The sequence below is a fragment of the Odontesthes bonariensis genome, chromosome 6 (assembly GCF_027942865.1).
Source record: "Odontesthes bonariensis isolate fOdoBon6 chromosome 6, fOdoBon6.hap1, whole genome shotgun sequence".
Classification (NCBI taxonomy): Eukaryota; Metazoa; Chordata; class Actinopteri; order Atheriniformes; family Atherinopsidae; genus Odontesthes; species Odontesthes bonariensis.
In genome coordinates, this window is record NC_134511.1 from 11,126,408 (window position 1) to 11,153,773 (window position 27,366).

The following is a 27,366-nucleotide window of genomic DNA, read 5'->3' on the forward strand; positions in this document are numbered from 1 at the left end:
TCAATCTCCACCCTCAAAGTCTATCGGAACTACCCCAACGAGCTCAGAGCCTATCACATAGGTGCAGAGGTAAGAGACGCATCCCAAAAAAAAAAAAAAACACACAACAAGAAACCTCTGAAATGGCACCGCTCATTATTTTCTCTGTTGTTTTCCTCACAAACATCCAGATCGAGCAGCAGAAGCTGAACAAGTCGACACCACCATCTCCTTCCCCGACTGGGAGTGCTCCTTCATGCTGGACTCCAGAACATAAAGAACTCTCTGCTCACTGCTTTCTGAATAAAAATTGCTGGCACTTGTAAATGCTGTTCAAGCTGTTGTGCTCATTCCACAAGTTTCACCTTAAAGAGAAGCCTTAATAAGTGACATTTTGATTTTTCATTCAAGTGTGTGATATTTTCCTTAATGTTCTATTATCTACCTTTTGAATCATTATGTAGTATGAATACAGCTAAATGACATAATCATTGTGATACCAGTCACATTCTCTCAGTGAAATCATTTTTCCTGCTTTGTCCATGAGCAGCGGGATGCTTTGTGAGAATGGCAGAGAGGAGATTCACCGTCACCTCCTTTTTTATCTGATTATGTGTTTGCTAAATGCTCTCTAATGGTCTCTAAATGTTTTAGCACATAACGTAAAAGGAGAAAAATATTCTAAATCCGCAGCTAAGATGAATGGACTTCTATCTGAGAGTCTCTGTGCAAAGCATCCATGTGAAATCTTTCACCGTTTTAATCACCATGTTTTGAACATGGTGTCTTAACGTCCTGAAAGGGGCTTCCTGGGGCAGCTGTCCACCTTACCTGCACCTTTTTAATAATTTCATTATTGATAACTCTTCTTTCTAGAACAGAGTTTATTCATATTAGCTGCTATGTTCATATTGTCAGCCATCACCAGCATGTATGTTCAACATTTAGAGAGCCCTCAGTCCTCCCATCAAAAAAACATGTCGTCATTCTGCTAACATTTCGCCTAACATTAGCCTACTGCTTACCGGGCTGGCTTTTCTGACCTCCTCAATCTGTCCCTGGGTCACGTCTGTCTCCTCCTCCACCTCTGACCACCTCGATAGCTTCTTCCTCTGTGTTTGGCCTACTCTGTCCTACTGCTGATGAGGTTGACGGCCCTGGCCCTGCACTTGATGGCCCTGCACACGGTGCTGTGGTGGTGGTTGTAAACATGTCCGTAAGCTTCGCACATTTTGCCGCATTTTCTTGTAGGCTTTTTATCTCGCAGCTTCTGTGCGCCACCCTTTCGTTTCTGTTTATCCATTTCGGTTTTTGACTGTGTTCTCTCCTAGTCCGTTCAGCTCAAATGGTAGGATTGATTACCTGAGTTAACGGTGAGGGGAGGGGCGGGCCAAAGAGGTGCCGAGAGATTTCATTGGACTAGCCCATTGTCCTTTGAGAAATTCTACCAATGGCCGCATTTTGTGTTGCAATTACCGTCACGGCCGATAAAATAATAATAATATATTTTTCAAAATAAAATTAGGACGGCCCCGGCCCAAAAATATGCGTCGGCCCACCGGGCATTGCCCGGTAAGCCCGATAGCCAGTCCAGCCCTGATTTATTGTAATCATTTTTAATAATTTTTTGTTATTTTTTGCATAATTTGCCAATCAGTTAATATTACACCTTAACCATTATTTATTTATTTTCCTCATATTGTTCCAGAATTCTATGAAATAAGTAAACACATAAGCTCTTAATGATAAGATTCATTTAATTTTCATTCTAAAGAATGTAATTAAAATGACAGCATATAAATCCAAGTCAAGTGTTTATTGAAGTTTTGGAAAATATGACTTAAGCATAACCAATTGTCAAACATGGTTAAGTGCAGCTTACTTTTGTGAGATTTCTCTCTTTTTTAAATTTAACACTGCACCATTAACAATGAATGTGTCATTATACATTCTGCTATTTTTGTCAACATTATATAAAAGATTTAAATCATTACAAGTCAATGACTGAGCACAAAAGGTTAAGTTATTTAGCTACATCAAATACTACCGGGAAAAATACCAGGGTTGGTGGAGCCCTGGGTTTCATCTTTGCCTCGCAAGGCGAGCCCGAAAATCCCGCAAAATTCTTCCAAACTTCCTTCTCCGCATTAGTACGACGACTAAATGGTACTTCTTTCAGAAACACTCCCGTATTGTTGCCCCCGCCACTCGCCATTTTCTTCGTAGAATGTTCATGGTCCCGCGCAACAGACATATGACGAAAGCACGTCGTTAGTGCGAGCACATAAACCCTCATAGAAAATGTATTGGGAGCATGATTTTTGAAAAAAACTGACGTACCATTAATGTCAATGGGAGATCTCTGGTGCAAATTCGACCCTGACAGAAATCGCCCCAAATGGGCGTGGCAACACCAGGCGCGACCTTAATCTGATTGGACAATGACATATACAACCAGTTTGCCTACAGTAGATCAGTCCCGCCTTAGCAACTAGATTACAAAAAACAAATAAAATAAACCTCCGTGTTTGGTAGTGCGTCGCACAAATCGCCCCTATGGTTGTTGGGTAGTTTAATCTGCAACAATGAACTGCATTTGATCAAATTAACGGGTTTTCATTGTAGAATCCATCTGCTGATCTCACTGACAACAACAGAGAAACAATTCATTATCACAGGTGCAAAGTCAGGCTGAAAAAAAGTGGCAACATGTGTTGCTTTGAAGGAATTCATTAAACGTATTAGAAGTGCAACCTTTTCAAATGAGTCTCTATAAACTGATAGTTTCATGGCTTTTTTTCTTTCCCCACAGGTGATGAAGCTTTTTACATTTCTAGCATTCAGGACAAACAACGAGTATATTAAGTGTTCCAGCCTTCATACAGACGACATGAACGGTCCTCCTCTGGTGTCCTGAGGTCAGTGTGAGCTCTGCTGCCTTCCTGTCAGATATTCAGTCAGATGAAGCGTCGCTGAGGTAACTTTCTGCCATCTTCTTTCTCCAGCAGTGACTGAGCTGCACTGACAGCACTGAGTCGGCTTCTCTTCTCTTCACTCTTTTTTTCCCGCTCCCTCCGTTTCCAACCTTCAACCATTTCTCTGCACTCGGCTCTTTCTAGTTTCCCTTTGTCTCTTTTTGTCTCTTTGGCTTTCTTCTGTATGATAATATTAACCCTCTGATTCTCTGATTCTTCAGATTATTGCTCTGTTCTCTTACACGTGTTTCTCTAACTTCAAGAAAATGTGCTAAGGTGTTATCAATAAAATGAGTTTAAATAGAAACATTTGTGTCTCTCTGCGTTCACACAAAGCAAACTGAAGCACGGATTTGATCTTTTCTTTTTCTTCATTGGCACAAACGAACAAAGATATCAGTGAAAACACAAGTTCATCAGGTAAGAAAACAAAGTTTAAATGAAGCCGCTGGAACAAACAGCAGCTCAGAAGTGGGAAAGATAAATGTTGCCGTGCAGCCACTGAAACAGACGTCCACAATTTAGATGTTTAACTGCGAGACTGAGGAGAGAACAATGAAGCATTCAAATCATTTTTACAGCAAAAACTCCAGATGTTTCCTCTAATGTGAGCCTTTGCTGTTTTTAGCTGCTCTTCTCAACAGTTTCTGATATTTGAATGACTTAAATGAGCCCCAAACTCATCAGAAAGAGTCCAATTGTTGCTCTGTTCAACACATTCGGACAAGTTCTTAGTCGCAATGAACTCAGAGCACAAACATAAACCGTCTCACATTATCCAGAAAGTTCTGCAGATGATTTTCAGAGTCTGCTAAACACAGGAATGCTCTTTATGTTGTTGGCTGTTTGCTAAATGAACTGAATGCATAGAATACAGTATTCCCAGGTCAACAGTAATCTTCACTGACACCCGATAAGTGAATAACAGCTTCGTGAGGAAGTAAAGCGTGTTTTAAAGTTCAAAGAATTTATATCAGAGATTCACTGAGGAACTGAAATAAAGAACCTGTTCAACTAAAAATGAAAACATGGTCAGAGAAGCTTTTCTGTGGGTGGATTTAACATGAAAGCCTTTTTCTGCTTCTCTGCTCAAACGTGATGTTTCACCGTTTATAAAAAGATGTAAGAACTACATTTATGATTTAACATCTTTTGTCGCTGCTTTAAGGAAACATTCTGTATATTATACAAACTGATGTTCTTTTATTGGACTCAACCAAACTTTTAACAGATCCTGATCATGATCGTTCAAATAATGACTTCTCTCAGATCTTATTTTTTAATCATTTTGATTTCAGAAGTTTTGGCATCACCAGCTTCTCCAATGCTGAAATATGGGAAGAGTTTCTCAGTGAAAGTGTCTCTGTGAGTGAAGATGTGAGTCTCGTCTTCAGAGTTGTAGAAGGACACCTCCCCCCTGTCATAGTCCAGCTGGACTCTGATCCTCTGGAGACTATTCTTCACTGTGACAGTCTTACCAACACCATTAGTGTATTTTCCATCACCATGCCATAAACACCAGATTCCATATTTTGGTGAAGGAAACGCCTCTCCCTTCCTGTCAACTGACTCTTTAACCAAACCCACAATCCAGCGAGGATGATCTCCCACCTCCACCTCCCAGCTGTGTTTCCCTGAGCTGAAGCCCTCAGAGCCAAAAACAAGAGCATACTTAGTGTTTCTCTCTGGATTGTCAGGAAGCTGCTGCTCTGTGTCTCCACGTCTCACACTGGTCAGATCATCAGACAGATAGAGACGGCCGTTTCCAGTGTTTGGATCCAGGATGACAGGACTGAAGTGGACCTTCTCCTTCATCTTCTCCCACACTCTGAAGGACAGGTTGCCCAGGTGTTTGGCCACATCTGTCAGCGCTCCTGAGAGCAGCTGTGGATCTGACAGTGAGCACTGGGCTCTGGCTCTGCTCTGAGTGGGTTTATAGCTGCTGAGGAATGGCACGTTGTCTTTCTGCAGCTCTTCTTCAACAGCACAGATACTGTCTGACAGAGAGGAGATCTGCTCCTGAATCCTCTTCATCTCTCTGTTGACAGTCTTCCTCTTCTGCTCCTCTTCCTCCCTCAGAGCTGCCAGTCTGGACTCCTCTTCCTCTTTCAGGAACTGGTGGAGCTTGTTGAACTCTGCTCTGATCTGCCTCTCTGTGGACAACAGCTGCTGCTTGGAGTGTTGAATCACATCATCGTATGTTTCCTCCACTTGTTTGTATTTGTTCCTCTTGTCCTGCAGAGACTTTAAGTCAGATTTCAGCTGCTCCTTCAGGTCACCGACTGCTTGTTCTACAGGAACCACTTTGTGACTCTGGTGGAGAGAAAACTCACAGACAGGACACACAGCTCTCTGCTCGTCTTCACAGAACCAAAAAGGAACTTCAGAGTGTTTCTCACACACCACATCCTCACTCGGTTTTGTTTTATTCTCCATCTCAGCTGAAGTGCTACTTTGCCTCTTAGCAAAAGAGTCAGCCAGTTCTTTCAGGGAAAAGTTAACCATTGGAGGATCCTTTGAGGATTTTCTTTTACAAATGGGACAGTTTCTGTTTTCAGCTTGTTCCCAGAATGTCTGCAGGCAGCTTGAACAGAAGCTGTGGCTGCAGCTCAGAGACACAGGATCTCTGAAAGTCTCTGAACAAACATGGCAGCTCAAAAAACTTTCAACAAGAGAGATTTTCTCAGCAACTTTCTTCTGAAGTATTTTTAGTCAGAGGACTCACCAAATTCTCCAACCTGTCCGGTAAAATTCCTCCAAAAACGTGTTTTTCAGCAGAGATCTCACACCCTGTTATGGTGTCTCAGCTCCGTTTAACAATCTTGAAAATGACCTTTGTCCTCTTTTATCTCTCAGTGACGTGTTAACAGTCAGACAAAGTGTCTTTGTTGTTTCAAAGCTCACCTTCAACTCGTTGAGCAACATTTTTTCTTCATGAGCTGTAACAGGAAACATGTTCTGCCATCATATCAGTGTGAATGTGCTGCTGACTTCATATTGTTGTGTTCCGTATTAAGACCATGAAGCGAAGTCCAGCATGTTGTTTAAATCAAATTTTATTCTGCCGTGTGACACCTGTTTACAATCAAGTCTTCTTCACTTATATACATTTTTACTCCACCATGTGACCACGAGTTATACTGCCATTTAGTGGCTAAACATCATATCATTACATCCTCCTTTCTTTAAAATATCACAATCTACATTTACAATAAATACATGTCATACTCATTAACCTTTAAATCACAACAATAGAAAATCACAACATCCCAAACATATACACATATTTTTCTCCCTTATAAATCTTCCTAAAAAAGTCAAGTTCAGTCTTTGAGGTTTCTTGATCTGTCTTGTTGATCTTCTTAAGACAGGTTCACTAGAAAGCTCTGTGCTGGTATTTGAAGAAGATGGCGAAATGGATTCATATGTTGAACCTGATTCGTTGTCTACTCCAACTATATCATCTCCTCCATCACTTTCTTTAATCACATCTGGTTCTTTAACAGTTCCTTGTATTTTAAGCAAACTGCGTCTATTACGTCTGATTATTTGTCCTTCCTCAGTTCTTACTGTAAAAGATCGAGGTGCAACGTCTTTAAGAACATTAGCTTTAGTCATCCATCTACCAGAATCTTCAATTCTGACAGTGTCATTTCTGTTGAGAAGCGGAAGCTGCTTGGTTGTTTTGTCATACACATGTTTTTGTTTAACTTTTAAAGATCTTAGCTTTCGATGTAGTTTTGGAATCTTTCTCACTTTAGTGTAACATGGTAATGTAGTTCTCAGTTTTCTATTCATCAACAATTCTCCTGGCGATAATCCACATTCCAGAGGTGACGCTCGATAAATAAGCAAAGCAAGATAAGGATCTGAACCACTATCAACTGCTTTCTTCAGTAGTTGTTTAAGAATATGAACTCCTTTTTCAGCCTTGCCATTTGACTGGGGATACAGGGGGCTTGATGTAATGTGTTCAAATCCATAATGATCTACAAACTTCTTCTACTCCTTGCTACTGAAACATGGTCCATTATCACTTACAACCACATATGGAATACCATGCCTGGCAAAAATGGATTTAACATGTGCAATCACACAATTTGATGATGTACTTGACAACAATGCCATCTCAGGAAAGTTAGAGTAATTGTCAATGACAACTAAGTAATCTTTGCCTTGAAGATGAAACAAGTCCATCCCCACTTTATGCCATGGTGCCACTGGCATGTCCATAATAATCATAGGCTCCTTAGTTTGCTTGCTTCTGTGTTTTTGACACGTTTCACATGATCTTATTACTCTTTCAATGTCTCTGTTTATTCCTGGCCAAAAGACAGTTTCCCTGGCCCTTCTTTTGCATTTCTCAATACCAAGATGACCTTCATGTATTCTACGCAGAATATCTTGCCGTAAATTTTGTGGAATAACGATTCTGTTCTGTTTTAACAAAAGTCCATCCACATGGCTCAACTCACTTCTGATGTGGTAGAACAATGAACTAGATCCTTCTGGCCAACCATTCTCCATGTGATCGATCACACGCTGTAACTCTGCATCTGCTGCTGTCTCTGCTACTATCTGTCTGAACTTTGCATTAGATACAGGTAGAGCTGCATACACCATGTTTACATAACTTTCCACATCTTCTGCGGTAGTACTCATTTTATCCTCAAGAGGTGCTCGTGACAGTGCATCAGCCATAATAAGAAGTTTTCCTGGTGTATATATCAGTTTGAAATCATATCTCTGAAGCTTCATCATCATACGTTGAATTCTTGGAGACATATCATTCAAATTCTTTCTAACAATTACCACAAGTGGTCGATGATCCGTTTCTACAGTGAATGATGGGAAGCCATAAACATAACTGTGAAACCTCTCCAGTCCAAAAACTAATCCTAGGCATTCCTTTTCAATTTGTGCATAGCGACACTCTGTTTCTGTCATCGATCTGGATGCATAAGCAACTGGTTTCCACAACTCACCCTCAGCTTGCAGTAACACAGCTCTTAGCCCATCCTTGGAAGCATCTGTCGACACCTTAATACTCTTTGCTGGATCATAAAAGGTCAACACAGGTGCAGTTGTCAGTACATTTTTTAGGCTTTCCCATTCACGATCATGTTCATCAGTTCAGCACACTGGTTGCAACTGGACTGGAGTGTGAGTGTCCATCCGGATTGAGCTTTCCAAACTGATGCATATACATCACCATGTGTGTGTGGGAGTAAGTGTTTTTTGAGAATCTGATCTTAATCTACGGTGGAGTTCCACACAACGCAGAAAGTTCGTGGACACCATCCGTGTCGACAAAAGAAAGGTGGCGGTTGGGCTAACGGCTAACCGAAGCTAACCGAAGCTAGCCGGTAAGCGGTGGAAGCTAACTGTAAGCTAACTGTAAGCCGGTAAGCAGTGGAAGTCTGGAAGCTAACACGTAAGTAGTGGCTGGGAATTTGCATTGGAGACTAAATAAATAAAATAAAAAGTGAAATTGAAAGAGAATGGGACCCAGAAAGACTCAAGCTTCAGAGGATCTTGATGACATTAAGAAATCCCTGGATTTTCTCTCGGAGGAAGTGACAGCTATACGGCTGCATCAAAACAGCATTTTGGACTTAGTGAAAGAAGTGAAGTCGTTGAGACTTCTTAATGAGGAAAAGGATAAACGGATCGCTGCATTGGAGAACCGAGTGGCCTATTTGGAACAATACAGTAAGATAAATGATGTGATCATCACTGGACTTAGAGTTAAGCCCTGTTCGTATGCCAGCGCAGTGGCTGCACCTAGTACTGTTGGTGAACCATCGGTTGGAGTGCTTGACTCCACAGAGAAACAGGTGGCTTCTTTCCTCCGGAACAAGGGGATAGAGCTGGACTGTGACACTGTGGAAGCATGCCACCCGCTTCCGAGAAGAGGAGAAGAAGATAAACATGCCATCATCATGAGATTCACAAAGAGGAAATACAAGTTTGCTCTGTTAAAACAAGGCAGATTGCTGAAAGGATCTGACATATTTATTAATGAGCACTTGACCAAGAAGAATGCTGATATCGCCAGAAAGGCTCGGTTTCTGAGAAAACAAGGAAAGATCCAATCAACATGGACAACAAATTGTAAGGTTTTTGTCAAACTTAATGGAACTCCAGAGGAGGCAAAGGTTCTGGTTGTTCGGGACATCGCTGAACTGGATAAGTACAACTGAATGTTTTAAATGGGATCTCAGGTGATTGCACATGAAACTCAATCACCATGTCACAGTTAAACAACACGTTGTCCTCATCATCTATGGACACAACATTAACACCTCTAACTAACACTGATTACCTGGAACTGAAAACTTTTGACTACACTGAATATAAGAGCCAAGACAAGGAAAAGGATTTGGACCCATAAAACAACTTTTTCTATAACATTGGGAATGACTGTTGCTACTACTCGACTCAACAATATAATATAACAGTTAAAGCTATGGTAGGTAATCCTAGAGAGCTAGCAAGAGAGCTAGCAAGATTCGAAAGTGTCCCCTCCTCTAAGCTCCACCCCCCCCTCCCCATTCCGTCAGTGCTTCATCCAAAGCCGGTGGAACCGCATGCGCACACGGAGCAGGGAGCCGACAGAGGGGGGCGTAGGCAGAAAGCAGAGGCATCTGATTGGTTTTTGTAGGCGCTCCAATCTGATCTCGGATTGGTCAGCTTTTTCTCAGTCCTGCAGCTGCCACAGAGGTCTGATTATTTTCGTCCCTTTTTCTAAATACATCTTGTATAGATTTCTCTCAGGATAGACGGACCATTTCACCCAGTATTACAAAATGTGTTTCTGAACAGGATTACCAACCATGCCTTTAATGCAGACAATAAGTTCTCCATAATACATTTCAACAGCAGAAGCTTATATGCGAACTTTAACCACATCAAGGACTGTCTAAGCCAATTTAAACAACCTTTTAGTGTCATCACTATCTCTGAAACCTGGCTTACTTCTAACAAGGGAGCCGATTTTGAATTAGATGATTATGAATTTAGTTATATTAATAGAGAAGGAAAGATTGGTGGAGGAGTAGCTGTATATGTGGACAGCAGCTTTAGATATAAGCTAATTGAAAACATGACTAACGTGGTTAAAGATCATTTTGAGTGTTTAACAGTTGAAATATATATGGAAAAAAATAAAAATGTAATTGTTAGCTGTATATATAGGGCTCCTGGTTCTAACATGAACCTCTTCACAGAATGGTTTGAGAAAACATATACAGCTATAACTTCAAAGAACTACTTTATTTGTGGGGACTTTAATATTGATCTGCTGAATGTCAACAATCACAAATTGACTGAAGAGTTTATTAATACTACATGTAGTCTGAGCCTTTTCCCTCAAATTACGAGACCTAGCAGAATCACAGCCAATAGAGCTACATTAATAGATAACATATTTACAAATTTAATAGACAACACAATAAGTGGATTGTTAGTTCATGACATCAGTGATCATTTACCTGTTTTTGTTGTTTGTGATATCTGCCACATGAAAGTTAAGACTAAAAATAATCCAATTATTAAAAGACTAAGGACGGAAAAATCTATAAATGCATTTAAAGATGAATTATCTAAACAAAACTGGGAGTTAGTATTAAAAGAAAATGACATGGATAAAGCATATGATAATTTTCTGAATATTTTTAAATCATTATATGAGAAAAATTGTCCGAATGTAGAGTTTATTTCTGCAAATAAATATTCTGAAACTCCATGGATCACAAAGGGATTGCAAAATGCCTGTAAAAAAAAGAATAAGTTATATAGAGACTTCATAAGGCATAGATCAACTGGGGCAGAAAATAGATACAAGAAATATAAGAACAAATTAACTGCTGTCTTAAGAATAGCAAAACAAGATTATTATAGTAAACAGTTGGATAGAAATAAAAATAATATTAAAGGTATCTGGAATATTTTAAACAGTGTTATTAGAAAAAACTCCAAACATGTTAGTTATCCACAACACTTTACAAACAATGGAGATAAACATTTAAATAACATGGAAGAGATAGGTCATAATTTTAATAAATACTTTGTAAGTGTGGGCCCTAAATTGGCTGAGAAAATCCCGCAGCCCACAGGACATGAAATACTAAATGATGTATTAGTTAGAAATCCAGATTCCATGTTTCTCACAGCAGTGGAGGAAAATGAGATCATAGATATAGTAAATAAATGTGAAAATAAAAGGTCAACTGACTATGATGGCATCGACATGATAATAATTAAGAAGGTGATTGTGGAAATTATTCAACCGCTAACATATATCTGTAACCTGTCAATTCGAACAGGAATATTTCCACAAAAAATGAAAATTGCGAAAGTCATCCCACTACATAAATCTGGGAATAGACATGATTTCACAAATTACAGGCCTGTTTCATTACTTCCACAATTTTCCAAAATTGTGGAAAAAATATTTGTTGTTAGATTAGAAAGATTTATTAGTAAACATCATCTACTGACTGAAAATCAGTATGGATTTAGGCCACAAAGATCCACAGCGATGGCAGTTCTGCATTTAATAGAAGAAGTGACCAGTGCATTAGATAAAAAGAAACATGCTGTTGGGGTATTTATTGATTTAAAAAAAGCATTTGATACAATTGATCATGACATACTCCTCAGAAAACGTGAGGGTTATGGTCTAAGAGGAGTAGTGTTGCATTGGATGAAAAGTTATCTCAGCAATAGGCAACAATTTGTGCAGTTGGGTGATTTCCAATCCTCATGCTTGGACATTGTTTGTGGTGTTCCCCAGGGCTCAGTATTGGGGCCAAAAATTGTTTATTTTGTATATAAATGATATATGTAAGGTCTCCAAGAGACTTAACTTTGTATTATTTGCTGATGACACAAACATCTTTGGTACGGGTGAAAATTTACGACAGCTGTTGCTTGAAATGAATCTAGAGTTATGTAAACTGAAAGAGTGGTTTAATATTAACAAATTGTCGCTAAATTTAGATAAATCCAAGTTTATGTTATTCGGTAAGTGTAAAGAGAAGAGTGATTTACAAATAAAAATTGATAATATGACTGTGGAGAGAGTGACTGAAATCCGGTTTTTGGGAGTATTGATTCAAAATAAGATCTGTTGGAAACCTCATATAAAATATGTCCAATCTAAAATTGTAAGAAGTATTGCAGTTCTTTCTAATGCTAGAAAATATCTAAACTCCTCTGCCCTATATATTCTGTACTGTTCACTTATCTTACCATATCTAAGTTACTGTGTGGAAGTTTGGGGCAACACTTACAGAACGTCACTTCAACCATTATGCACATTACAGAAAAGAGCCATTCGTTTAGTTCACAAGGCTGATTTTTATTGTCATACCCACAATCTATTCATCCATTCTTATTTACTGAAACTCACTTATTTGGTAGAGTTTCAAACTGCACAGATTATGTATAAAGTCAGAAACAAAACATTGCCAGAAAATATTCAAAAATTATTTTCTGATAGAGTGGGGGGATATGACTATAGAGAAAACCTCAACTTCAGAACTTTGAAGGCTTGAACAACAATGAAAAGAATGTGCATCTCTGGTGTTGGTGTGAATATCTGGAATAAACTCTCTAAAGAGCTGAAGCAAAGTCCAAGCATGAGATATTTTAAGAAAGGCCTCAAAATGGATATTATTCAAAGGTATAAGGAAGAACAAGGGGGGTGATCCTGGCTGGGAATTAAAACTCTATGTATGATTTCAGCAAGTGTGTGCAGGTCTGTGCATGTGTGGGTAAATGTATATAGGTCTGTAAATAGTTGTGTATTATTTTTGTATATAAGCAGATGGGTGTGTATATGGGTGTATGTATGTATATGTGTGTATAGGTGTATGTATATGTGAATATGTATATATGTATGTGTACATATGTATATGTGTGTGTATGTAGTACTTTCATCTCTCTGAGGAAATATAACTATAATTATTATTTCATGTTGTCAGAAAGGATATTGGAAACTGAAAATAATGTGATAAATTACTACTGGAAAAGGGGTATGATTATATAAGTTATACTTCATCATACTCCTTTTCAGACTCATAATCACCGATGTGATGTGTCTTCAAGAAATTTATTTATAATTTATTATGTACTTTGTGTTTGCTTTGCACTGACCGGTGAAATGTTTTGTCTAAAATAAATTACTATCATCATCATCATCATCATCATCAGTCCACTGAAGATAATTTTCTTTACGCAGAAGCTGTCTAATACTGGACGTTCTAGCTGCGAGATTGGGAATAAATTTACCAACAAAGTTTATCATTCCCATGATACGCTGCACTCCAGTTTTATCTTTGGGTTTTGACATGTTAAGTATGGCATTTATTTTTTCCTGACTTGGTTGAATGCCTTGTGCCGATAACTTATCTCCTAAAAACACAATTTCTTCAACTCCAAAAAGACACTTACTTTTGTTGAGTTTTAGTCCATGACTTCTTATTCGATCTAACACTCTGACAAGCCTTTCATTGTGCTCTTGACAAGTGGAACCCCAGATTACAATGTCATCAACATACACTCGAAGTCCTTCAATAATCTGTTCCATTGCTCTGTGAAAGATTTCAGACGCTGAGATTATGCCAAATGGTAGTCTCAAAAAACAGTATCTGCCAAAAGGAGTATTGAAAGTACAATACTTGCTGCTACTTTCATCAAGTTTCAGCTGCCAAAAACCTTGCGAAGCATCCAATTTTGTGAAATATTTGGCACCCGTCATTTCACTAGTAATTTCTTCTCGTTTAGGTATCTGGTAATGCTCACGCTTATTGTTTTCATTCAAATCCTTTGTATCCATGCACAATCTCAGTTCTCTATTCTTTTTCTTCACACACACCATCGAGCTGACCCAATCTGTTGGTTCTTCAATTTTTTTTAATCACCCCCAACATAGTCATGCGTTCAAGCTCTTTCTTTACTTCATCTCTTAATGGTGCGGGAATTCTTCGAGCTGGATGTATTACTGGTTTTGCATTTTCTTTCAACTGGATATTATATGTAAATGGTAACACACCAAATCCTTTAAACACATCTGCATTGTTTGGCACTATAGAGTCAACAGAGTCATTTGGTGTACTCAGTCATATTAATGCGATTCACTCTTTTCACCAACTGCAAATCTTCACAGGCTTTGTCACCTAACAGAGAATCCAGACCATCACTAACAACAGAGAATAATAGATGATGTATTTTTCCTTTGACGGTCACTTTCAGTCGACACGTTCCCAAATATCTAATACTTTGTCCATTATAATCTCTGAGCGTGACTACTTTGTTCTCCATTTTTGGCTTGACTTTCATTGTTTTAATATCAGACATACTGATCAGGTTTGCTTTAGCACCAGTGTCCAATTTCATGGGAATAATAGTGCCATTAATTTGCAATGGTGCTATCCATTTATCTTCTCGGATAACATGAACTGTTTCTTGTGGTTCATTTTCACAGTTCACCACACCAACAAAAAATGTGTCACTCAGATCAGTATCTTCAACCAAATTAACAGACCTTCCTTTTCTTCTCGAAAAGCACTGCTTGGCAAAATGTTTTTTTCCTCCACACTGAGAACATTGCTTGCCATACGCAGGACATTGTTTCAGATTATGTCGAGAACCACATCTCTTACAGGCGAACATCTTATCATCCATGCGTTGCACAGGTCGTTGCCCTCTGCGATGTTTTCCTCTACCAGAACGCTGGCTGGGTTGTCATCTGCTTTGTAGAAAGTCCTCAGGTGCATCCGGGAGAGTTCACTGGCTTGGCAAATCTTTATAGCTCCTTCCAAGGTAAGCTCTGCTTCCCTCAACAGCCTTTCTCGGATCCGCTTGTCTTCCACGCCGAACACCATCTGATCCCGAATCATGGAGTCTTTCAGTGTGCCAAAGTTACATGTCATTTTAAAATTCTTTTATTTGCTTTTAAAACCATGAATGGCCTTGCACCAGTGTACCTCTCTGAGTTTCTGCAGCCCTACGCACCCAGTCGATCCCTCAGGTCAGCTGATCAGCTGCTCCTGAGGGTTCAAAGCTGAAATCATGACTGAGAGTATATTAAGTGTTCCAGCCTTCATACAGACGACATGAACGGTCCTCCTCTGGTGTCCTGAGGTCAATGTGAGCTCTGCTGCCTTCCTGTCAGATATTCAGTCACATGAAGCGTTGCTGAGGTCAGTTTCTGCCATCTTCTTTCTCCAGCAGTGACTGAGCTGCACTGACAGCACTGAGTCGGCTTCTCTTCTCTTCACTCTTTTTTTCCGCTCCCTCCGTTTCCAACCTTCAACCATTTCTCTGCACTCGGCTCTTTCTAGTTTCCCTTTGTCTCTTTGGCTTCAGGGGAAGTTTTTGATAAAGGAATTTACACTTAAATATGTAAAACTAATTCATTTAGTGTTAAAAAGTTAAATATTTAAAAAGTGAATTAAAATGGTTAAAAACTGTTGATAAAAGATAAATAGTGGTGAAAAAGAGATGCATTAAGCATGTGTCTGTTTAAAAATAGTGTTTATTATGACAATTCATGAATAATTGAATACATTTATGGTTAAAATGAATGTTTTTTTTTAACAATATTTCATTTAGCCTATTGTGCTTTAAATATATTTTCTTAATATTTTGGTGATATATTTTGTACTTTGAACTGAGAAATTGATGAGATCTCATACGGAACAGAGACAGAATCAGATGAAGTTCATTACAACTTTGCACTTTCTGTGTAGGTTGTTTTTTTTTGTGTTCCTGCTAGTCTGATCTACTGTCCGAGAATAAAGATTGATTGAGATGGCGAGCCCAGCCCGGCGATTCTGAGAGAACGAGTGTTGGAGATGCAGTATGGCCAGCTGCATAACCTACCTTGACGACTCTGGATCATCTGAACAGATCATCTGAATCTCACACGCTGAGTACAGATAAGAAACACACACACTTCTCACCTACTCAGGAGTAGTAGTGAAAGGAGTCGAAGAAGAAGAAACTGGAACATTGATACACTGAGTACACACACACCCCTTGGATCCTTCTTTTTTTAACTAAACTCATCAGGACACCGAGCAGGAGAGCTCGGTTTCCCATTGGACTTTTCCTTTGAACTTTGTTTATTTTATTTTATTATTTTCTTTATTTCTACGGCGCCGTATTTAAAAAATTAAGTGACAGCCCAGCTGTAATTGTTCATTATTTCTATTGAATTGATATTAAAATGTCACATGTTCAAACGCCAACACCTACTCATTCTTCTGAGTCCTTCTCTGGTGCAACTCCGAACCTAGAGCGATGTCAGTATCTCTCCAAATCTCAAGTCGAGACTAAAGGTGCTACATTATCAAACATGCATAATGTGATTTTGGGTTAAAAAGACACTATAGTTATATAATAACAATCTCAAAACCGCTTTTCTGAATGAAAATGATAAGAATTTAACTTCAATAGTAAGTGGTCTGAAAAAATGGCTTCAAGAGAATCAACAATAATCCATGGAATTATCTTTTTATGCACAAATAAGTCTAATTGGAACTACATTTACTTTAACTACACTTATTACTCACGAAGAACTAGATGGCACGCTTACTGGGTATTTCTAAAACATTAAAAGTAAAGTCATCATACAAATTAACCTGCTTGAATTAGAGCTATACCAAATGTGTGATTAGATCAAAAGGCTTCTGTCAAATTTATTCAAATGTTGAAATATGCTTAAAAACTCGCACTTCGAAACCTCAAAAAACTTTGATAAAGCACATGTTCATCATATAATCATCTAAAACACTTTAAAATATACTTTGTTATATATATAATTACAGGAGGAACGACTAAATAGAATTTAAAGTAAAAGCCAGTTAGTATGTTGTAGAGTGAATAAACTGAAAGAAGCAAATATAGGCTTATATTTTAGGATATTTCTCAGAAGCATAATTAAGCATATATTTACGTTCGAAATGTTCAGAGTATTCTTTTCAGAAATTGGTAGAATGCGAGACATCCATGATAAAGAGATTTAATATAGTTTTAAAGTTACAATAATGTATAGAAAAACAAGTATTTACAAAATAATAATGAACAAATGTATATACAGTAATGTGCAGATGGATAGTGCATGTATAAATATTGAATAATTAAGTTGAACATGAGTGCAGTGCAGGTATTTATAAACACAGATGAATACTTATTCACTCATTAAGTCTGGTGTGAACTGCTGGACAGTCTGACGGCCTTTGGCAGGAAGGATTTCCTGTAGCGATCCTTGTGACAGCAGAGCTGAATGAGCCTCCTGGAGAAGGAACTCCGTTGTCTGTGATGAAGCCAGCCTTCCTGGTCCGTTTATCTGGTCTGTTTGCATCGCTGGCTCCGATGCCGCTCCCCCCAGCAGACAACAGGTAAGAAAAATACACTGCCCACAACGGACTGATAGAAAATCTCCAGCATCTTGCTGCACACAATATAGGATTTGAGCCTTCTTTAGAAAGTAGAGTCTGCTCATCCCTTTTCGGTACACAGCCTTTCCTGTTGGTCATAGAAACTGTGTCCTGTCTGTCAGGTAGTCAGTAATCCAGGAGATGCATCAACTGAATCTTCTCACCTTATCATTTGTTTATCTTCTGGAATCTAGGATGGGTTGGGCAGACTGGGACCTGCGGCTGGGTGGAGTCCTGGGTTCCCTCTCCTCGGTCAGTACACCTGTTGTTCATCAATCTCATCGCCGGCCTGCACCCAATCTCCACCAGATTATCTGCCATAGTAGAGCGGCTCTTTCATGGCTCTCCTGCGTTTCTTGAAGCTCACACTTCTAACATCTCTGTCCCTATGCTTCTCGGTGTCCTCCATCTGGCCGAAGAGCAGCCTACTTGCCCAGATCACTTACCCGCTTCCCTCAAGATGCTCCGCTCCTGTGGAAAACCTCCCGTTGGAACTCAAACCAGTGCCCCCCTTCCAAGTTTCCTCTTCCCAGTTCCTAAGTAAGCAAATTCTTCTGTAAAATTTAACACCCTGTTCATATCTCTCTGGAAACTCTGTTTCAATCCATACCTGGACTAACTTCCCTCTCCTCTCTCCCAGAGCAATCTCCCCTTATGACTGGGCCTTTTGCCCTGAGATTCAAGGCCGGGGCACATTGCTTCATACATATATATATAAATGTGTTTTCAGGTAGACTTGATATAACATCCCATCACAGAGGTGATATGTGAAAAACATCACGTGGCATCATTATGTCCACATCCGTGAAAACAACCAATGCACAAACTTGGATGTCCAGCATTCCATGGTTGCTATGGTTCCTCCTCAGGTGCATCTTTTAGGTCGTATCATCATTTAAACACAAACACAATTCTATCTTTCAAGGACAGTGTTTTCTCAGACATCCCTCATCGATTTCTGTTGATTTCAATCACTTTGACTGACAATTTGCTGCATCTTCTAAAGAGCCAAAGACTCCCAGAAACTTCCCGTGACTCAAAGAAACTTCCAACATGGAAAATGTAAGAAATTTGATTTTTAGAAATTTGATAGTCTGTAGGCTACTATTTTTCTTTGCTTTGCAAAACAAATGGTGAAGAAATAATCCAAATTTTAGTTAAACTGGGGGATTTATACTATTTCTATACTATTTCAGTCGTTTTTACCGTCATGATATTGACTGTTAGACCTCAACTGTACCAGAACTTTTAACACCTGTTTATGAAACTGAGCATTGGTTTATAGTTATCCTAAGTTTATTTTTTTTCCTTTTGAAACACTTCCTTTAAGTACTTCAAATCATCTGTCCTCGTAACTACTTTCATAAAGTTTTCAAAAGGTCAGGGATTACAGAAATAACATATAAAACACCCATTAACCAGGTCACATTGTACAGAACATACAGTGAAGTCAAAGTTAGGATAGAATAGAATAGAAAAATACTTTATTCATCCCCCAATGGGGGACATTCAGTAGAGAGTGCATATTTATGTGATTTTAAAGAACAAAAATGGGTTAAAGTTTAAGGGAACGTCATTTTGACTGAAATGATGCCGACTGTCAGACCTGAACTTGCTTTTGAACTTGTTTTAATAATTTTGTTTGAGTAGCTCACATTATCTGTCCTTATAATTACTTTTATAAAATCCAACAAAGGCCAGACTTTATACTTTTATTATTTGAAATGCAAATTGCAGGTTAACAACTTAAACTTTACATATATAAGTATATATATATATGTATACTTGTGTGTGTATATATTTATTTATATATTTTTACTATAACTTTTGGAGACATTTTAGTATCAGAGTTTTGCACATTTTTGAAAGAATACAGCTCAGCAGCAACAACGATGAATGTTGTTGTTTTTCGACTTGTTCTGGAACTCTCTTCAGCTGTGTCACTGCTGAGCTGTCGTTTCTTTTTAAAAGTACTATACTTTCATATCAAAACCTGTCTGAATGTTACTATAAAGTATATATATACACACATTTGTTTTTCTAAAAACTAGCTCACACACCTGTTTTTCTAGAACTTAAATCACTGAGGTTGTTAACTTGTACGTTGCACTTAAAAAGCACGTGAGGCAGCTGTAGGTCACCTGGGCGAAGCACTGCCCTCTCTAATCCGCCTGTGGTTGGCTGATGATGTTCATCAGTCATCATCAATAAGTGAAAACGTTCTGTTTAGCTGTGTATACTCTGCTCAGTGGCACTGGTGAGGTTATGAATGTGACATATATGTGACCATCAGTCCAATGAAATGAAATGCAAAACTACCAAATTCAGAGGGAAACAACTCAGAAAAACTCAAACCTGACCTGAACGAGAAGTTTTCCTACATATTTATAGCATGAAAAGAATATTTTTAAGAGAGTTTAGAGGATTTTATTTTTGTATATTGTATCATTTTATTGAGATTTATTGTTTTGATGTCTATTGTGTTGAATGAATCAAAATGAATGCATTTATTATTGGAGTTTATGGAGAAAATAGTGAAATAGGTACTATTTTGAGCAAGGAAGCACTGATAGTTGAGATCGATGAGGTCCAGCAACTGTTCTTTACCAAACTATTCAGGGACAAAGCAACCCCGTGGGTTGATAAGACTTCTTAAAAACATCACAGATTTTCTTTAGGAAATTATAAAGATTTGTAGAACTGTGCGAAATTCTCATTTCTTACATTTACAATCCATTTAAAGCCATTCTCTGACATGCTGTTTCAGTGTGATGTACCAGCCGACCACCAGGTCATCCGCAGATCCAGGAGGATCACAACCACGGCCCACAGGCAGTGTCCGTGCTGCAGGGACCATCAGGTAAGACATCTGATTCTCACATACAGATAAAAAATGTGATGTTACATTGTGCCCGACAAGTGTACAGGTCTGCTTAACTGAATTAATTCCAAATCCCAACCCAACATTTTTAATCACTTATCTTCCTACATCCAAGTGTAGAACAAAATAAGGTTTGATCTGTAAAAACCTGATGTAATGATGAATTGCATTCTTACAAAGCAAAATGTGCAAAAGGTTAAGTGGGTTCCTCCAGTCTGAACTCTTCTGTGTTGTTGACCTTCTGCAGGTGGTTAAAGCGCCCCAAAAACGCAAGCGCTCCACAAGTGCAAACCTCTCACCGAAGAGGAAGCGCAGCGCGGTGGCCGGCCCTTCTGAACCTCCTTTAGAGGTTCTGAGTTTGGTGCCAAAGCCTAGAGACCCCATCCCACCTGAAGACCTCCCAGCAGTGTCTCCTGTGGCCCTCAGCCTCCAGCCCTCCAGAGCTCCCAGACAGGACGACAGCCCGCTTATGATTCACAACCACACGGTGGAGGAGTACCAAAAAATCTACCACGAGGTGGTTGATGACATGCTGAGGTGTGTTTCTATCAAATGATGTGACTTTTTCAGATGAATCATCATCACATTTAAAGCGTACTAAAAGATTTCAATTCATTATTTTTTACAATGTCATTTCTGTTTCTTTTAGGTTCAAAAATGGCCGTGTCCGTCCCTACAGCCTGAACCTGGGACTTCAGATTAAGCAGAAGCTCTGGGAGAGGCTGAATCGTCCAACACTGACGACCACAATCTCTGAAGACGGGCTTCAGACTGTGCACGTCTCCGATGGGGCTGGAGAGTATCCTCCGCTTCACAACGTGGATGTTTCTCATGAGCCTAGGCCGAGAAATCCACCCACAAACAATTGATATTTACTAAATCTAAATAATATTTAATAATCTATTTAAGATTTTAAATATGAGTTAGATGGTTAAATGTTTTGACATCTGTACATAGTTATATAGCTTTAAGTTTTTTTTCATATTTGAATCAGTAAATACAGTTTTTGTCTCCATCAACAGCCATCTACCTGCAGGACAAACCTCCACATTCCACATCCATCTGCAGAGTCTACCACCCATCTGCGAAAAGATCTACTTTCCAGTTCCACACACAGTCAACCATCCGTCTGCAAAAACCCCCACCTTCCATCTCACGCAGAGTCAACCATCCGCCTGCTAAAACCCCTCCGCCTGCTAAAACCCCTCCACCTTCCATCTCATGCAGAGTCAACCATCTGCCTGCCAAACAACTCCACCTTCCATCTCCACCTGCAGAGTCTACCATCCGCCTGCTAAAAACACCACCTTCCATCTCACGCAGAGTCAACCATCCGCCTGCTAAAACCCCTCCGCCTGCTAAAACCCCTCCACCTTCCATCTCATGCAGAGTCAACCATCTGCCTGCCAAACAACTCCACCTTCCATCTCCACCTGCAGAGTCTACCATCCGCCTGCTAAAACCTCCACCTTCCATCTCATGCAGTCAACCATCCGCTTGCTAAAAACTCGGCCTGCTAAAAACTCCACCTTCCATCTCATGCAGAGTCAACCATCCGCCTGCTAAAAACTCCACCTTCCATCTCATGCAGAGTCAACCATCCGCCTGCTAAAAACTCCACCTTCCATCTCATGCAGAGTCAACCATCCGCCTGCTAAAACCTCCACCTTCAACCTCACGCAGAGTCAACCATCCGCCTGCTAAAAACTCCACCTTCCATCTCATGCAGTCAACCATCCGCCTGCTAAAAACCTCCACCTTCCATCTCATGCAAAGTCAACCATCCGCCTTCTAAAAACTCCACCTTCCATCTCACGCAGTCAACCATCCGCCTGCTGAAAACTCCACCTTCCATCTCATGCAGAGTCAACCATCTGCCTGCCAAAAACCCCCACCTTCCATCTCCACCTGCAGAGTCAACCATCCGCCTGCTAAAAAAACTCCACCTTTCTTCTACACAAGCAGTGTACCACCCATCTGCGAAAAATTCTACCTTATATCCCCACCAGCAGTCAACCATCCACCTGCCGAAAAACCTCCACCTTCCATCTCCACACGCAGAGTCAACCATCTGCCTGGAAAAAAGTCCACCTTCCATCTCCACCAGCACAAAAACTCCAGTTTCCATCCCATGCAGAATCTATCATCCGTCTGCAAAAAATTCTACCTTATATCTCCACCTGCCGAAAAACCTCCACCTTCCATCTCCACCTGCAGAGTCAACCACCTGTCTGCAAAAAAAACTCCAATTTTCATCTCATGAAGTCTACCATCCACCTGCACAACAACTCCACCTTCAACCTCATGCAGAGTCTACCATCCACCTGCACAACAACTCCACCTTCAACCTCATGCAGAGTCTACCATCCACCTGCACAACAACTCCACCTTCAACCTCATGCAGAGTCTACCATCCACCTGCACAACAACTCCACCTTCAACCTCATGCAGAGTCAACCATCCGCCTGCCGAAAAACCTCCACCTTCCATCTCCACCTGCAGAGTCAACCACCTGTCTGCAAAAAAAACTCCAATTTTCATCTCATGAAGTCTACCATCCACCTGCACAACAACTCCACCTTCAACCTCATGCAGAGTCTACCATCCACCTGCACAACAACTCCACCTTCAACCTCATGCAGAGTCTACCATCCACCTGCACAACAACTCCACCTTCAACCTCATGCAGAGTCTACCATCCACCTGCACAACAACTCCACCTTCAACCTCATGCAGAGTCAACCATCCGCCTGCCGAAAAACCTCCACCTTCCATCTCCACCTGCAGAGTCAACCACCTGTCTGCAAAAAAAACTCCAATTTTCATCTCATGAAGTCAACCATCCACCTGCACAAAAACTCCACCTTCAACCTCATGCAGTTTACCATCCACCTGCACAACAACTCCACCTTCAACCTCATGCAGTCTACCATCTGCCTGCTAAAAAACGCCAACTTTCCATCTCCACCTGCAGTCAACCATCCGCCTGCAAAGAAAACTCCAGCTTTCATCTCCACCTGCAGAGTCAACCATCCACCTGCAAAGAAAACTCCAGCTTTTATCTCCACCTGCAGAGTCAACCATCCACCTGCAAAAAAACACCACCTTCCAGCTCTACCTGAAACTACTATTTGCCTTAAAAAAACCGAAAACCTCAACAGTACTCTCCATTATAGAAGACAATATTCTCCAGCACTAACCTCCACCTGAAACGTAGGTAGGACCTCCACCCATCATATTTCCTCTTTATCTCTGGCTTCTAGCATCCTCCATCCTTCTCCCTTACTGTCCCTTCACTATTCTGAAATTCCAACTCTACTTGCAGCAAAGATGAAGTGGTGTTTTATTTTTAGCTTTTGACAGCCAATATTTGTGTCCTCTTGCTGATTGCAAACAGATGCAGCTCCACCTGAAGTCTCTGACATCACCCTTCAGAAAAATGCCACCTTCAATCTCCACCCTCAAAGTCTATCGGAACTACGCCAACGAGCTCAGAGCCTATCACATAGGTGCAGAGGTAAGAGACGCATCCCAAAAAAACCCAAAAACCACACAACAAGAAACCTCTGAAATGGCACCGCTCATTATTTTCTGTTGTTTTCCTCACAAACATCCAGATCGAGCAGCAGAAGCTGAACAAGTCGACACCACCATCTCCTTCCCCGACTGGGAGTGCTCCTTCATGCTGGACTCCAGAACATAAAGAACTCTCTGCTCACTGCTTTCTGAATAAAAATTGCTGGCACTTGTAAATGCTGTTAAAGCTGTTGTGCTCATTCCACAAGTTTCACCTTAAAGAGAAGCCTTAATAAGTGACATTTTGATAATGATAATGATAATATTAACCCTCTTGATTCTCTGATTCTTCAGATTATTGCTCTGTTCTCTTACACGTGTTTCTCTAACTTCAAGAAAATGTGCTAAGGTGTTATCAATAAAATGACAGTTTAAATAGAAACATTTGTGTCTCTCTGCGTTCACACAAAGCAAACTGAAGCACGGATTTGATCTTTTCTTTTTCTTTATTGGCACAAACGAACAAAGATATCAGTGAAAACACAAGTTCATCAGGTAAGAAAACAAAGTTTAAATGAAGCCGCTGGAACAAACAGCAGCTCAGAAGTGGGAAAGATAAATGTTGCCGTGCAGCCACTGAAACAGACGTCCACAATTTAGATGTTTAACTGGGAGACTGAGGAGAGAACAATGAAGCATTCAAATCATTTTTACAGCAAAAACTCCAGATGTTTCCTCTAATGTGAGCCTTTGCTGTTTTTAGCTGCTCTTCTCAATAGTTTCTGATATTTGAATGACTTAAATGAGCCACAAACTCATCAGAAAGAGTCCAATTGTTGCTCTGTTCAACACATTCGGACAAGTTCTTAGTCGCAATGAACTCAGAGCAGAAACATAAACCGTCTCACATTATCCAGAAAGTTCTGCAGATGATTTTCAGAGTCTGCTAAACACAGGAATGCTCTTTATGTTGTTGGCTGTTTGCTAAATGAACTGAATGTATAGAATACAGTATTCCCAGGTCAACAGTAATCTTCACTGACACCCGATAAGTAAATAACAGCTTCGTGAGGAAGTAAAGCGCGTTTTAAAGTTCAAAGAATTGATATCAGAGATTCACTGAGGAACTGAAATAAAGAACCTGTTCAACTAAAAATGAAAACATGGTCAGAGAAGCTTTTCTGTGGGTGGATTTAACATGAAAGCCTTTTTCTGCTTCTCTGCTCAAACGTGATGTTTCACCGTTTATAAAAAGATGTAAGAACTACATTTATGATTTAACAGCTTTTGTTGCTGCTTTAAGGAAACATTCTGTATATTATACAAACTGATGTTCTTTTATTGGACTGAACCAAACTTTTAACAGATCCTGATCATGATCGTTCAAATAATAACTTCTCTCAGATCTTATTTTTTACTCATTTTGATTTCAGAGGTTTTGGCATCACCAGCTTCTCCAATGCTAAAAAATGGGAAGAGTTTCTCAGTGAAAGTGTCTCTGTGAGTGTAGATGTGAGTCTCATCTTCAGAGTTGTAGAAGGACACCTCCCCCCTGTCATAGTCCAGCTGGACTCTGATCCTCTGGAGACTCTTCTTCTCTGTGACAGTCTCACCAACACAATCAGTGTATTTTCCATCACCATGCCATAAACACCAGATTCCATATTTTGGTGTAGCAGACACCTTTCCCTTCCTGTCAACTGACTCTTTAAGCAAACCCACCTCCCAGTCAGGATGATCTCCCACCTCCACCTCCCAGCTGTGTTTCCCTGAGCTGAAGCCCTCAGAGCCAAAAACATCAGGATAGTAAGTGCTTCTCTCTGGATTGTCAGGAAGCTGCTGCTCTGTGTCGCCACGTCTCACACTGGTCAGATCATCAGACAGATAGAGACAGCGGTTTGCAGTGTTTGGATCCAGAATGACAGGACTGAAGTGGACCTTCTCCTTCATCTTCTCCCACACTCTGAAGGACAGGTTGCCCAGGTGTTTGGCCACATCTGTCAGCGCTCCTGAGAGCAGCTGTGGATCTGACAGTGAGCACTGGGCTCTGGCTCTGCTCTGAGTGGGTTTATAGCTGCTGAGGAATGGCACGTTGTCTTTCTGCAGCTCTTCTTCAACAGCACAGATACTGTCTGACAGAGAGGAGATCTGCTCCTGAATCCTCTTCATCTCTCTGCTGACAGTCTTCCTCTTCTGCTCCTCTTCCTCCCTCAGAGCTGCCAGTCTGGACTCCTCTTCCTCTTTCAGGAACTGGTGGAGCTTGTTGAACTCTGCTCTGATCTGCCTCTCTGTGGACAACAGCTGCTTCTTGGAGTGTTGAATCACATCATCGTATGTTTCCTCCACTTGTTTGTATTTGTTCCTCTTGTCCTGCAGAGACTTTAAGTCAGATTTCAGCTGCTCCTTCAGCTCACCGACTGCTTGTTCTACAGGAACCACTTTGTGACTCTGGTGGAGAGAAAACTCACAGACAGGACACACAGCTCTCTGCTCGTCTTCACAGAACCAAAAAGGAACTTCAGAGTGTTTCTCACACACTACCTCCTCACTCGGCTTTGTTTTATTCTCCATCTCAGCTGAAGTGCTACTTTGCCTCTGAGCAAATGAGTCAGCCAGTTCTTTCAGGGAAAAGTTAACCATTGGAGGATCCTTTGAGGATTGTCTTTTACAAATGGGACAGTTTCTGTTTTCAGCTTGTTCCCAGAATTTCTGCAGGCAGCTTGAACAGAAGCTGTGGCTGCAGCTCAGAGACACAGGGTCTCTGAAAGTCTCTGAACACACGTGGCAGCTCAAAAAACTTTCAACAAGAGCATATTTCTCAGCCATTTCTGCTGACTGCGATTAAAGAATAAAATCTATAATCACAAAATATAGTCGTATCGACTTACAGTTCCCCTTCAGTCTGTTCTTCAGTACAGTTTCAGCTCTTTTATTGAACGTCGTCTCCGCCTGATCGATGCTGTTAATGTTTCAGTTTCGTTTTTTCGTGTCATGGGTGATGCTGATAGAAATAAACTGACATTTAACAGAGACACCGCTGGGTGGGGCTGTTTAATAAGGAGGGAAATACTAAAGATGCAAATACTTTTTTTTAGTGATGTTGCAGCATAATCTGATTCCATTTGAAATATATCTGTTGTAAATATTCGTTTTTAGTTAGCAATGAAATCTAGCTTCACTCTTTTCAAGCTTTTGGTTAAAACCACCAGGAGATGAGTTTTGGACAGTCAGATACTTCAGCCTTCTTTGGAACAACATTTTACTCCATTTATAACTGTACACAGTGTGTTAGCTGCACATTTTTAACATTTCAAGTCATTTTATCAGTAAATGCAAAAATATTTCTATTTTTTCAAGAAAACAAAATTGAAAAACGTGTTTCACGTCAGAACCAGTCGGAGCAGATCCTGATTGAGAGAGTTACGACACTCTTTGAACTAACCAACACAAGGTCACGTGGTTCACGTCAAAAGTTCCTAACAGCTCAGCTGTCTGTCGGTTTGAACAGGATGCAGCGAAAAAACGACTATTTTCCCCACAATTTCCTATAAATATTGAGGTATAA

At 40.1% G+C, this 27,366-nt stretch overlaps 2 protein-coding genes across 2 annotated transcripts; both read right to left on the minus strand.

Moving 5' to 3' along the window:
* Positions 1-3,336: 3,336 nt before the first annotated feature.
* LOC142382817 (nuclear factor 7, brain-like) lies at positions 3,337-5,544 on the minus strand. The gene has a single exon (XM_075468940.1). The coding sequence runs from the start codon at positions 5,457-5,459 to the stop codon at positions 4,227-4,229; it is 1,233 nt and encodes a 410-aa protein (XP_075325055.1). The 5' UTR covers positions 5,460-5,544; the 3' UTR covers positions 3,337-4,226.
* A 19,013-nt stretch (positions 5,545-24,557) lies between these two features.
* On the minus strand, positions 24,558-26,735 carry LOC142382818 (nuclear factor 7, brain-like). The gene has a single exon (XM_075468941.1). It carries the CDS (start codon positions 26,625-26,627, stop codon positions 25,209-25,211), a length of 1,419 nt encoding a protein of 472 aa, XP_075325056.1. The 5' UTR covers positions 26,628-26,735; the 3' UTR covers positions 24,558-25,208.
* Positions 26,736-27,366: the final 631 nt, after the last annotated feature.